The sequence below is a fragment of the Megascapheus bottae genome, chromosome 17 (genome assembly GCF_031878675.1).
Source record: "Megascapheus bottae isolate mThoBot1 chromosome 17, mThoBot2.hap1, whole genome shotgun sequence".
Lineage (NCBI taxonomy): Eukaryota > Metazoa > Chordata > Mammalia > Rodentia > Geomyidae > Megascapheus > Megascapheus bottae.
This window is the reverse complement of record NC_143525.1, coordinates 15,686,863-15,699,911: the sequence shown is the minus strand read 5'-3', so window position 1 is coordinate 15,699,911 and position 13,049 is coordinate 15,686,863. Positions and strand designations below refer to the sequence as shown.

The 13,049-nt window shown below is 46.0% G+C and overlaps 1 protein-coding gene across 4 annotated transcripts; it reads left to right on the top strand.

Moving 5' to 3' along the window:
- Positions 1 to 539: 539 nt before the first annotated feature.
- On the top strand, positions 540 to 11,562 carry Milr1 (mast cell immunoglobulin like receptor 1). Of its 4 annotated transcripts, none has more exons than XM_090349927.1 (6): positions 540 to 804; positions 1,918 to 2,187; positions 6,920 to 7,030; positions 8,668 to 8,757; positions 9,484 to 9,552; positions 10,131 to 11,562. In XM_090349927.1, exons 1-6 carry the CDS (start codon positions 717 to 719, stop codon positions 10,193 to 10,195), a joined length of 693 nt encoding a protein of 230 aa, XP_090206053.1. In that variant the 5' UTR covers positions 540 to 716; the 3' UTR covers positions 10,196 to 11,562. The 4 variants fall into 4 exon arrangements, with proteins under 4 accessions (XP_090206053.1, XP_090206054.1, XP_090206052.1 ...); XM_090349926.1 differs by having other exon boundaries at positions 541 to 804; positions 10,128 to 11,562; XM_090349928.1 differs by lacking the exon at positions 6,920 to 7,030 and having other exon boundaries at positions 10,128 to 11,562.
- Positions 11,563 to 13,049: the final 1,487 nt, after the last annotated feature.

Sequence of the window (13,049 nt, the reverse complement as noted above, 5' to 3'; positions counted from 1 at the left end):
ATTTAAATTAAGAGGTAGGGGGCTTGGAATGTGGCTTAGTGGAAGACTGCTTTCCTCGCATGCACAAAACCTTGGGTCCGATTCCTCAGTACCACATAAACAGAAAAGCCTGGAAGTGCTACTGTGTCTCAAGTAGTAGAGTGCTAGCCTGGGCAAAAGAAGCTCAGGGACAGTACCCAGGCCCTGAGTTCAAGCTCCAGGACAGGCAATAAAAATAAATAAATAAATAAATAAATAAATAAATAAATAAATAAATAAATAAATAAAGTAGGCCAAATTTTAAATAGCAGAATTGCTCTAGTGGCAGTTTTTTCATCTATATGATAGTCTCTCATCTCCTCTCTTGTCCCCTTCTCTGTTTTGTGGTCACTCTTCCACAGAACTAGTCTTGGTTTAGAAGCAATTTAGCACATCTTTTTTTTTTAAGAGAACCGATGGAGAAAACACAGAGATAGGCTGTTCAGCCCAGTTGTGCAATGCTTGCCTAAATGCTCTCACTTCCTTTGATGGGTAAAGAAAAGGAGGAAGTTCCTCAGGGACTTACGCCACCATGGCTCACTGTCTCTGTTCACAGCAGGCTGTCGGCGCTGCTCCCTGATTTCCTTCAAGAGGATGCGGGGCCTTCTGGATACACTGTTCTTTGGAATGCTTCTTTTTGTCGCCTGTAAGCCCATTTAGCACTTTTGAGACTTGATTCTCCAGGCTTCTGGTGGACAATGAGATCTCTCTCCTCTTCCTTTTTTTTTTTTTCTCTTTCAGTTCAAAAGGCTATGCTGGATGATGAGAATCTGAGCAGAAAAGATGGTGAGTTTCACTTGCTTTTCTCAAGATGAAGAACTGAAAGACAAACACCCGCTGCTTTAGGGAGGAAGCTATTTTTTTTTTTTCCTGAGAATCAGTGACACAAGATTGAGAACTTTTCTACCAAGACATGGTGGGGGTGGGTAAGGGAGGGGGACAGGTGTGTGTGGGTGTGTGTATTGATACCAGGGCTTTAAGTTGAGTCTCTTGCTTGGCTTTATCACTCACTTGAGGCTGGAGCTTTACCACTTGAACCATAGATCCTCTTCCAGTTTTTTTTTGGTTGTAGGCCTGGGAGCTGTTCCTGAGCTTTTCAGCTCAAGGTTAGCACTCTACCACTTGAGCTACATCTGGCTTTTTGTGTCTGTGGTATGAAGGAATCGAACCCAGGGCTTCATGCATGCTAGGCAAGCACTCGACCATTAAGCCACATTTCTCAGTGCTGACTACATGTCTTTTTGAACAGTGTTACTCCCTTTTCCAGATTTTTGCCAGTTAATCTGAGTCTCTCAGATTTGTCTGCTGTGGTTGGCTTCTAACTATGATCTTCAGAGTAGCTAGGATTCCAGGCATTAGCTACCAGCATTGGGTATTACCAAAATGGTTTGTCTTTTCTTTTTTCTTTTTGTGGCTGATTTTTGAACTAGAAAACCAAACATCTTGGTGATATAGCTTAAGCCCTGCTAGATATATGTACTTGGGAGGGAGCAACATGAGTTTTGGAAGGGGCAAACTTTATTTGAGTTGTCGCAATAATAGATAGCACAGGGGTCTGGCCATGAGTTGACCATTACTGAAGTTGGGTGAGAGAACACACAGGTTCATGAGAATGTCTTCTATAATAGTGTGTTTGAAATTAAAAAAAAATTTAAATAGCAGATGGACCCAACAAGTCATCAAACCTAATGTGTTAATTATTTCCAAGTCAGCATAGCAAGTTGTAATAGAATCAACATGAGCTTCACCCTGGTAAGAGAGGAGAATGGGGGTCCCCCACTGAACCTCCATCCTCAGGAATGGAAAGTATCACAGGACCCAGAAAACATGGCTACACCACTGCTGACTTATTATCATTGGATTTTCATGACTTTTCCTTGTCTTTTTTTTTCTCCCCAGAAATGTCTCTTCCAAATTTGACATCAAATGCAAGTATAGTCAGGATAGGCCAAAATGTATTTCTGTTTTGTTCCATCAAGAATCCATTGCTTAGAGTCAATTACTCATTGTTTTTCTATAAGAAACAAATGTGCAAGAAGAAAGGAAAAGGTGAACCAGTGGTTTTTAACCTAAAGATCTCTAAAGCCAATGAATCCGGCCCCTACAAATGCAAAGCCCAAACTGTCAACATCTCAAAATATAGTCAAGAATTCAACTTCACAGTTGTTGGTGAGTACACCTCCGGCTCTTGAAGGCTCTGAGCTCTGTGAGGTTCTCTTCTTCTACAAAGGGCACTTCAGCCCCCTTGGAAACAGTCAAGATCCCGCAAACTATGTCACTAAAGTTTCCTCTTCTCTCCTCTCCCCTCCCCTCTCTTTTCCTTTCCTTTCTCTTCTCCTCCCCTTTCTCTTTTCCTTCCTTCCTTCCTTCCTTCCTTCCTTCCTTCCTTCCTTTCTTCCCTCCCTCCCTCCCTCTCTCTCTCTCTCTCTCTCTCTCTCTCTCTCTCTCTCTCTCTCTCTCTCTCTCTCTCTCTCTCTCTCTCTCTCTCTTTCTATTTCTCCTTCCTCTTTTATTGTTGATACAAGGTCAGTTTATGTAGCCCAAGCCAAGTTCAAGCTCCGGATCCTCCTGTCTCAGCCTCCTTAGTGCAGATTATAAATGTGCACTATCCTCATTCACCTTCAGATTTGTCTTCTTAAACATTCTAGTTCAGTTTCTCTAAAAACTTGAATATTTCTGATTAGCCAAGTTGTCATGCAAAACTCCTAGACCTTAACATTTCACTTGTCTGGAATCTTGTCCAGATATTTTATTTCATGTTCACACCATGTGGGCAGAATTTTTTTTCCTGAAGGCTCAATATAGAGATCCTAGAATCAGTGTTAGGAAGAGAGAGGGTCGTGATCTTTCCCCATTCTCTTCTCAAGCATTCAGGTACCTCATCTGTACTCAAGGAAGCCTTACTCTTCCTGTCTAACACATCGTATAGATACTTCAGTATTTTCAAATATTTAATAATTCTTAAAATGTCTTTATATTTCCCTCTGCCATCTTCCCACCCCAGCCTCTTATTCTAGTCCAATATAAATGGCCTTAATCTGTAAAGGTGACCTTGATATAGACTGGAAGGAGAGAGGGAACATATAGAGAGAGACATATATATAGAGAGAGTATACATATATAACATATATACGTATATAATATAGTCTTATAAACATACGGTTGCCAGTGTCCTGGTCCATCTTAATTTGTTTCTCAGTACTGATACTGAGATTTGAAGTCAGTACACTCGCTATGCAGGTTCTCTACCACTTGGTTAATACCTCCAGCTCTTTTTTGCTCTGCTTATATTTGAAACAGGGTGTCAGTTTTTGCTTGGGCCTGTCTGAAACTATGATCCTCTATTTACACTTCCTGCCATAGCCGAGATGACAGGCCACACAGACGACCACACTCAGCTTACTCAGTGACGGGAGGGTCTTTACCTAGGCTGCCTTGGACCTGCCACGTTCCCAGTCTCAATCGCCTAGTAGGATGACAAACACCACCAGGCCTAGCTATTGCTTGAGAAGTTTTTGCCCGGGCTGGCTCTGAACTGTGACCCTCTTTACCTCAACCCCTGGGTCGCTGGAATTACAGGTGTGAGCCACCTGGCTTCTCCTCTCTTGATTCTCTTGCATATGGCCATTTCCATTGCCATTCAAATGACTTAAACACTAAATGCTTTAGAAAATGTAGTGCCACAGTTTCGTGGCACTTTAATTGTCCGTGGCTGGAGGTGGCTGATGGGTGCCACTGACAACACAGACACAGAACACTTCCGTCACTATAGAAAGTTCTATTGGACAACAATGGCCAAGCTCCATGACTCTTAGCTTTTTGGTTACAACTGATTTGCTCTAACAATCTAATGATAGTAATGGATACTTTCCCCAGGAAAATGTTCTTAAGAGTATAGATACCCATTTTTGCAGAAGGTTTTAGAGGATGCTGTTTGTTCCAGGTTAGAACCATCCATCTTTGGGCATAAATGGGGTGGAACCCTACCCCCACAAATGTGGTGCTGGGATGGGACAAGAATGAGGATAGGGACTAAACCTATTCTCCAATGGTGGGCAGTAATCCACGAGTGCATATGTTTCCGTGGAATTTTCCTGCGATTCATGAGCGTGATTAGAAGTTCCTCTCCAATTCTTTTGGTAAATTATGAAACTATGTCATCTTCTAGCCAGGCACCAGTGGCTCTTGTCTGTAATACTAGCTACTCAGGAGGCTGAGATCTGAGGATGGAGGTCCAGAGTCAACCCATGCAGGGAAGTCTATGACACTCTTATCTCTGATTAACTAGCAAAAAGCAACAAGTGGAGGTATGGCTCAAGTGGTAGAGCATGAATCTTGAGAAGAAAGCTCAGAGCCAGCACCCAGACCCTGAATTTAGGACTGGCACTATCAAACCAAACCAAAACAACAACAAAAACCCTGTCATTTCCCATGGTTAGTAGGTCAGATCCATAGTTATCAGTGCAAGCAGTTGTGTTCCTGGGATTTCAGTGATACTTAAGATATGGCTGTGGCCCCAACCAAGAAAGAACTGAGAGGAGAAACCATAAACACATTTTTTTTAAACCAGTACTAGGGCTTGAACTCAGGGCCTTGCAATCTTCCTTTGCTCAAGGCTGGCACTTCACCACTGGAGCCACACTTCTACTTCTGGCTTTTTGCTAGATAAGTCTCACAAACTTTTCTGCCTTGGCTGGCTTGGAATCATGATTTTCAGATCTCAGTAGCTAGGATTACAGGTAGAAGCATGGGTTCTTTGACCATTGATCTGTTCATCAAATAGTTAAGTGGGAACTCGGATGTACCAAGACCTGGGCTAGGTAAACCAGGGCTCCCATCTGAGTGATTACAATTACTAGGGCAGCGGGAACCCCAGTTGCCCTCAATCATGAGTTGTGGTTGTTTCAAAGAAAAAAGAATGGCTTAGTGCTGGAAAGGATAAGCAAGAGGGGGGACTTACCTGAACCAGGTGGTTAAACAGGCATTTTGATGGGGACCATCTTGAAGTAGAGCTCCAAAGGATGAGATGGAGCTCGCTATATGATATATATATATATATATATATATATATATATATATATATATATATATATATATATATATAGAGAGAGAGAGAGAGAGAGAGAGAGAGAGAGAGAGAGCGTGCAAAGAGAGTGCTAGCAAAGGATGTGGGATGTGAAGAGCTTCAGCTTGGGAGGGAACTGAATTTAAGGATCAATCAGGTGGCTGGGAAAGGTGAAGGTTAGAAGAGGAGAGTATGACCCCAAATGAAACTGGAGACAGAAGGGGCCAAGTCAGACGGGGCTTGAAGTTACAAGAAGAGCTTAGGATCTGCCATGTGCCCTGGACAGACAGGAAATATGAGGAAATATTTACCATCCTTGAAGAGAATTCATTTAGGGGATTACAGGGCACAAGTACCAGATGGGGATTGTCTCTGGTAATCATTTAGGAGAGAAACAATGGTGGGAGCGCACACACGTCATTGAATGGGACCTCGTGACTGGGTGAGGTCATAGTCACAGGTGGCAATAATAAGGAAAGGGCAAAAATGGGCATTTGGGGGCCTAGTTTGGCCTAGTGGTAGAGTGCTTGCCTAGCATGCCCAAAGCCCTGGGTTTGATTCCTTGGTACTACATACTCAGAAAAAGCCAGAAGTGGTACTGTGGCTCAGGTGGCAGAGTGCTAGCCTTGAGCAAAAATTGTCCAAGGACAGTGCCCAGGCCCTGAGTTCAAACCCCAGGACTGGCAAAAAAAAATGGCATTTTTACTTATTACTTACTCATTTTTTGCTTACCCAAGGACTTGAACTGAGGTCCTGAGCACTGCCCCTGAACTTGTTTTTCTCAAGACTAAGCACTCTACCACTTGAGCCACAGCTCCACTTCCAGCTTCTTTGGTAGCTAATTAGAGATAAGAATCTTATGAATGTTCCTGTCTGGATGGGAGGATTGCAGTTCTAAACCAGCCAGGGCCGGAAAGTCTGTGAGACTCATCTCCAATTAAGCACCAAAAAAGCCCTAAGTGTAGAGAAACATGCATGGGATCTGTGAATGTCAAAGCTGTATGTCAGCTTCTCCCAGCCCAGAGAAGCATCCTACCCTCTGATTTCTCAGTCACATGTGGCTGTGACCACTGGACATAGGGTTAGCTTCGTATGTGTGTGTGTGCACACGCGCGCACACTAGAACTCAGGACCTGTCCTTTTAACTTTTCTCATTCAAGTCAAGCCATACCTTGACTTTCTGGCGGCTGCTGCTGCTGCTCTTCCTCTTCCTCCTCCTCTTCTCCTTCTTCTTCTTCTTCTTCTCCAGACCTAGACACTGTCCCTGAGCTTCTTTTGCTCAGGACTAACCACTCTACCATTTGAGCCACAACATCACTTCCGGCATTTTCTGTATATGTAGCAGTGAGGAATTGAATCCAGGGCTTCATGCATGCTAGGCAAGCGCTCTACCACCAAGCCACATTCCCAGCCCTCTAGCTTCCTTTTACTGGTTAATTGGAGAGAAGAATCTCACAGACTCTCCTGGCTAGGCTGGCTTCAAACCTCCATCCTCAGACCTCAGCCTCTTGAGTAGCTAGGATAGCAGTTTGGCAACAATCACTCATCCATCATTCTGTCAAATGCAGTGATGTTTTTCTCAGCCTGGTGGAAGATGGTCTTGACATTCTTTTATTGTTGGTCTGAGACCAAGACGTGGACTCAGTACTGGACACTCACTCATTGACAAAGCACTCTACCCCCTTGAGCCAGGCTTCCAAGCCCCCTGATCTTGACTTTCAGCTCTGGGGACTAAGATGATGACTCGTATGAGTTGTCCATTCTAGTTTGGGGATCTGACACGCAGTGGGTGAGTGAACTTGGGTGTGGCCCTTTGGGCACATGGTCTTCCTGCAGATGCAGACAGCTGTCCTTTATGCCTCGTGCCTCTGCTGGTTCCTGTGTTACTGGTGCTGTTGGCAATCATCCTAATTCTGGTATTTTGGATTCGACCAAAATACAAAGCAAGTAAGTGGATTTCCATTGTGGCCCCCTGAGGTTCTTCTTCTTTCCTCCCTCTCTTCTTTTTCTTCTTTTTTGTGAGAAGGGAAGAGGGTCAGTAATGAGGGGGGAGGGGTCGGGGAGAGGAGAGTGAAAGAGATAGGCCTTGGAATGGCTCACCATAGCACAGTAACTGTCCTTTGTGAGTTGCTGCCAGACAAAGCTGGCCTCTCTGCTGGTCGGTATGCACACTCACTCAGCCTGGGTCCAGCAGGGGCCATCTCAAAATTCCTTACTTTTACATTCTTTAAAAAACTGGCCAGCAGTTTGGCCTAGTGGTAGAGTGCTTGCCTAGCATGCACGAAGACCCAGGTCGATTCCTCCCTACCACATACATAGAAAAAAGCCGGAAGTGGTGTTGAGGTTCCAGTGGTAGAGCTCTAGCCTTGAGAAAGTCTAAGAACAGTGTTCAGGCCTGAGCTTAAGCCCAGGACTGGCAAAAAGAAAAAAAAAAAAAAATATATATATATATATATATATATATATGCGCCTAACATGGACTCAACTGTTTTTTCTTTTTTAGTTTTTACAGTGCTAGGAATCAAAATCAGAGCTTGGCAGATACTAGACTTGAATGCTCTGCTTTCAAGTTTCCCCCAGCCCCCATTTTGACCTTTTTTGGAGGGAGGCTAAGGGTGGTATTTAGATTTAAGCTCAGGGCTTCACATTCCTAGGCAAGCATTGTAGTATTTGAGCCATGGGCTCAGCCCCTTTTGAGTTACTTTTTAGGTAAGAGTCTGGCTTTTTATTACTGGGCCCTGGACTGTGTTCCTCCTATTTATGTTCTCAAGAAGCTAGTGATGGCATATGCCCAGCTCCCCCTCCCCCCACACCACCCCCAGGGCTTGAACTCTAGGTCTCTTTATGTTCAAAGCCAACACTCTACCTTGAGCCACAGAGCCTTTTCTGAGTCGTTTATTGGAGATAAGAGTCTCATATCTTTTCCTGCCTGGGCTAGCTTCAAACTGCGATCCTATATCTCAGCCTCCTGAGTAGTTAGGATTACAGGGATAAGCCACCAGCACCTGGATTTGTGCCCAGCTTTTTAATGGGTTCTTAAGAATTTGGGGCCCATACTGGCCCGTTGATCCTCCCATTCTCTGCCTCCTAAGACTAGAGACGTGAGCCACTGGCAAGCAGATCATGAACTATCTCTTGACAGTGTTCCAAAGTCTTTCCTTGAGTGTTTCTTAGAAAGGAAAGGAAATGTGGCCATATCCAATAATCTCATAGACTAAGAATGTTCCTCACAGGTCTGGAAGCCCACCAGAGGGCCCTGGCTTAGTGCAGCGAGTGCACTAGCCAAAGCTGCAGCTTTCCCTCATGAGACAACTGAGGCCCTTCAACAGGCCACTCTCGAAGCTTTGGAGGCTCTGCTCCTTGGCAGAGAGGATGTAAAAAAGAAACTGAACTGGTTCTGTTGGACTCATTTTGAGCTAGGTGTGGTAGCATGTATCTGTAATCCCAGCACTCAAGAGCCTGAGGCAGGGAGATCTTGTGTTCAAGGCCAGCCTGGGTTACACAGGAAGAGTCTGTCATAAAAACAAAGAAACAAACAAACCAGCAATAAAATAAAATTGACTAATTCTGTACCAATTATGTAGGAAAAGCTACGACAGTGAAGGGGCCCACAGACTCTGGAGCTCTATCCCTGGACAGTGACCTGTATGAAAACACCTATAATCTTCAACCAAGTAAGTCAGAGGTGGTGGGGGTTTAGGGGATTGGTTTGGTGAGGGAGCCTTCTCTTTAGTATGTGTGTGTGCGCGCGCGCATGCTTTTTTTTTTTTTTTATAACATCAGTGTGGAATGATTCATACTATGTCTCTAATGACTTTCATCATCACATCTACCCTTGAGCTTATGATTCTCTCTTGATCACTGGAATCACAGGCCTGTGCTACTACACTGAGCAAGGCAACTTCCTCTTTGTAAAACATCATTTATTAGTGACAAATACAGTAATAATGTATCTCTAGATGGAGCACAATGCTTTTGTTTTGTTGGCTTCTGTTTTGCAAGCGCTGGGGATTACACTTATGGCCTCACATGCTAGGCACATGTCAATGACAGCAAGAATCTGGCCCCTTGCTGTTCACCACTGTTGTCAAGTCTGCTCTCAAAGCAGGCATAGCACATACACTTCACAGGAAAGACACCCAGAGCCTGGCTAACTCAGAGCATGTCCCAGCCAGCCCAGGGAGCAGTGATCAGTAATATGCCTGCCCTGTCCAGGCTCCCTCCTGCCCCCCTCCCCCTGCATTTCTGTCATTCCTGCCTAGGAGGGAGAGGGCCCGGGCAGTGCTGCCCAGCCCCAGAGGGCAAGTGCTCCACACAAAGTCCCCAGGCTCCATGCTGCTTCCCTGCCTGGTCAGAATCAGGGAATTGGCCCACACCTTCCTGTGTCTTGTCTTCATCAGGGTCAGAATCTACTCAGGAGATACATTACACCACTCCAGTGTTCCAGGAGATGTCAACCTGGAAGAAAGGTGAGCACCTACTGGGGATGAGGGCTGCACTGGGGTGAGACAGGGGTCCCGGGACCATAAACAGAGCCTCTGGACCCCAGGATGGGGTGAGGAGGGTCACACGTTTCCCCAGGAAGCTAATGGGAACCAATAGCATGACAAAAATTTCCATAAGTCTGTCAAGAGATGGAGGATGGGAAGTGGGGAACAATACCCTTCAAAACTTGAGAAGTCAGGCCATTACTGAATACTACCAAGAACAGATTATTTAATCCAGTCCAGGAATAAACCAATTAGCACTTGGTTCTGTTAGCCAGTTCCTCTTGATTTCCCTTGTTGTTGTTGTTTTTGATCATGGCTGAGACTCTACCACTTGAGCTATGCCTCCAGGCAGGCAGGCATTTTGCTGATTCATTGGAGATCAATCTCTTGGATATTTCTGCTCTGGCTGGCTTCAAACCATGATTCTCGGATCTCAGCCTCCTGAATAGCTAGGATTATAGGTGGCAACCACTGGCACTTGGGCAGAAGTCGGGTTCTTAGGGCCCCTCTGAACAGACAGACAATGTTTCCTGAATTGTTTCTTTTTATTTTAGAAGACTATCACATTTCTAAGACTCGTTCTGTCTATTGTGAACTCAACTTCTCAAATGTAAAGAACTGACTCCATCTCAGGAAGCTGATTGACATGAAGAGACAGCAAACTCGTCTGCCACTTAAAATGTCTAGTCTGGTCACTTGAGTGAAGCTTTGGTTTTTTTATATCTGAATGCAATTGCTTGGCTCATGTGGGTACATTTTTTTTTTTTTTTTTTTTTGCTAGTCCCAGGGTTTGAACACAGGCCTGGAAACTGTCCTTGGGCTTTCTAAAGGCTAGTGCTTTACCACTTGAGCCACAGTACCACTTTCTGCTTTCCCTGTGTATGTGGTACTGAGGAATTGAACCTAGGGCTTTTGCACGCTAGGCAAGCACTCTACCACTCGGCCACACTTCTGGCCCAGGTACCTCCATTCTTGTCAGCCACACATACTTAGATGAGGTGGGACCCTGCAGGTAGCAGCTTTCAAGGATTTTGGTTTGGGAGCCTGATTTTTCAAAGAATAATCTTAGGGCACACTGCTAACTGTACCCTGGAGCCACTGGTATCACAATGGCCTCCTTTCGGGTTCTCCATTCCCTGGTCCTCTCAGGATTCACAAGCAAAAGCACAAGGTGAAATCCATGTCTAAAATCAACTGATCTAGCCAAGCACTGATGGCTTGTGCCCATAATCCTAGCTACTCAGGAGGCTGAGATCTGAGGATCAAAATCTGTCTCCCTGGGCAGACACATCTGAGACACTCTTATTTCCAACTAACCAGCAAAAGCCAGAGTAGAGGTGTGGCTCAAGTGATAGAGTGCCATCCTCGAGTGAGAAAACTAGGGGACCGCATCCAGGCTGAGTTCGTGCCTAAGTACTGGCGCTAGCATGTGTATACACACAGGTTTTTTATTTGTAAACAAGTATATCCAAAATGTTATCATCACCATGTGCCACTGGCTGTGTACACGTGCGCACAGATGGTTACGGGTTTACTGCATTGAGTTTTCATGCTGTTGGCCTCTACTGTACCCCCTATGTACAACCAGGTCCAGGCAGCCTGCCCATGACACTATACACCCGCAATCTGATTTCATGTTTTATACTTCCCCCAACATTGTAGCCTGCTCCCCTCTATGATTCACTGGTGGGACCATGCTTCCCCACCCTAGCTCTGGGAGACCTGACCCTATTACCAACAGGGATGGATTGAAGGGGCCCCTGAGAAATACTGTGAAACAAATAGTGCCTGCCAGGAGCTGGGAGCAGAGGAGCTGGGAAGTGACTGTGTGTCATGGTAGCAGATTCAGCTAGGGAAGGTAAGATTGTTCTAGAAATGGATGGCGGTGACAGGTGTGCAACAATGTAATTCATACCTAATATTGACAAATGGTATATTTTATGGCATGTGTATTTTAGCACAATAAACGAGTACTGGGAAGGCTTGGTATCACGAGGCTTTGTGTGTATGTGTGTGGACGACACTTGCGCCCAGATCACATGAAGCTTTCTGTCAAGAAGCAGAGCTGCTGCTGTTCCCAAGCAAGGGTATGAGGTTGGTTCTATCTGTCCAGAGGGCTCAGGGAGTTGAGAATCAAGGTCTCTAAATGTGCACCATCTGAGGTCCGTTCCTCCCCTGCACATGCCTGAGGCGGGCAGGGGAGAGCTGCTGCCACTCTGCCCAGTGTCCTTCCTGTCTGCACAATGCTTTCATCAAATCATGGCCTCAGTTCTCAGCACAGCCTGCCTTTCAGCTGTGGGAGTGGAAGGCAGCTCTGAATGGTGGCCCCTGGGCCTGCCCTGCAGTTACAGTCTCTCATGTTCTGTTCACAAAGCATCTGAGGCAGGCAACAGAGGCCATCCACACTCTGCAATCCACCTTGTGACCACTGCCTCACTGTGCTGCTGCCACGCACTGCACCCACTTCTCCCCCTGGGGAGGGACCTTTGTATCCGTGAGGTCTTGCCATCTCCCCTTCCTTCCCTTCTAGCAGCTAGGCAGCCCTTGCTGCTGTCCATTCCTCCAGGCCTTCTGCTTCCCCATCCCGCCCCGGACTAGACCTGAGAGCCAAGCATCTTCCATGCAAAACATGCATCTCCCATGCATCATGCAACACAGTGGAAAAGACCAGCACAAAGGCACACTGGAGCTGGTTACAGCATCCCACTGGAAGTTCTGGAGCCTGGAGAAGCCTCTCTGAATTATGTGCTGGCCGCTGGTTGTCCCAGGAGAGGGCACCTCCCCGACCTCCAGGCTGGGCCAGCGGGCACCTCAAATAGGTGTCTGCTGCCATCTCAGAAGGCAGGAAGGCCAAGAATAAGTTGTGTGAGATGGGAGCTGAAGAGTCCTCATACACAGTGAGTCTTCCACACAGACATGCCATTGGCACCCTCACGGCCTTCCACACAATAGTCCTGTGGCATGGTCAGGCTCCAACATCGAAACCACCCCAGAGCTGCTCCTCACCCTGCCAACACTCCCCACCCCACTCAGGAACTACCACCTTACTAGGATGCACTCCCCCCTCACCCCATCGGGCTTTGACAACTGCCTCACCCTTAAAAGCCCCAGCACCACACTGGACTTTCTGCTGTGTAGACACCCAATGCCCTACCTTGGATCCTAACAGCCAGGTCCCACTTACTCTGGCTCCTCTCCATCTTTCTGTGGAAAAGCACTCAGCCCTTCTGGTGGCCTCCAGACTCAACCGTTCCGCCGGGGAGAGGAAGAAAAAGAGTATCTGTTGAGCTTTCCATTCCAGCAGTCAAGTTTTCCTGTCTAGAAGTTCTCTGTCAAATGCAGTCTTTCACTTCATTCTTGGTGGTGAAATCCAGCATGCATCATCCAAAAAACGCACAGAAGTATATAGCTTAGTAAATTAGATCAAGAAGCCACCAATACACCACGGGGCTGGCTGAGACATTGCTGGAAAGCAC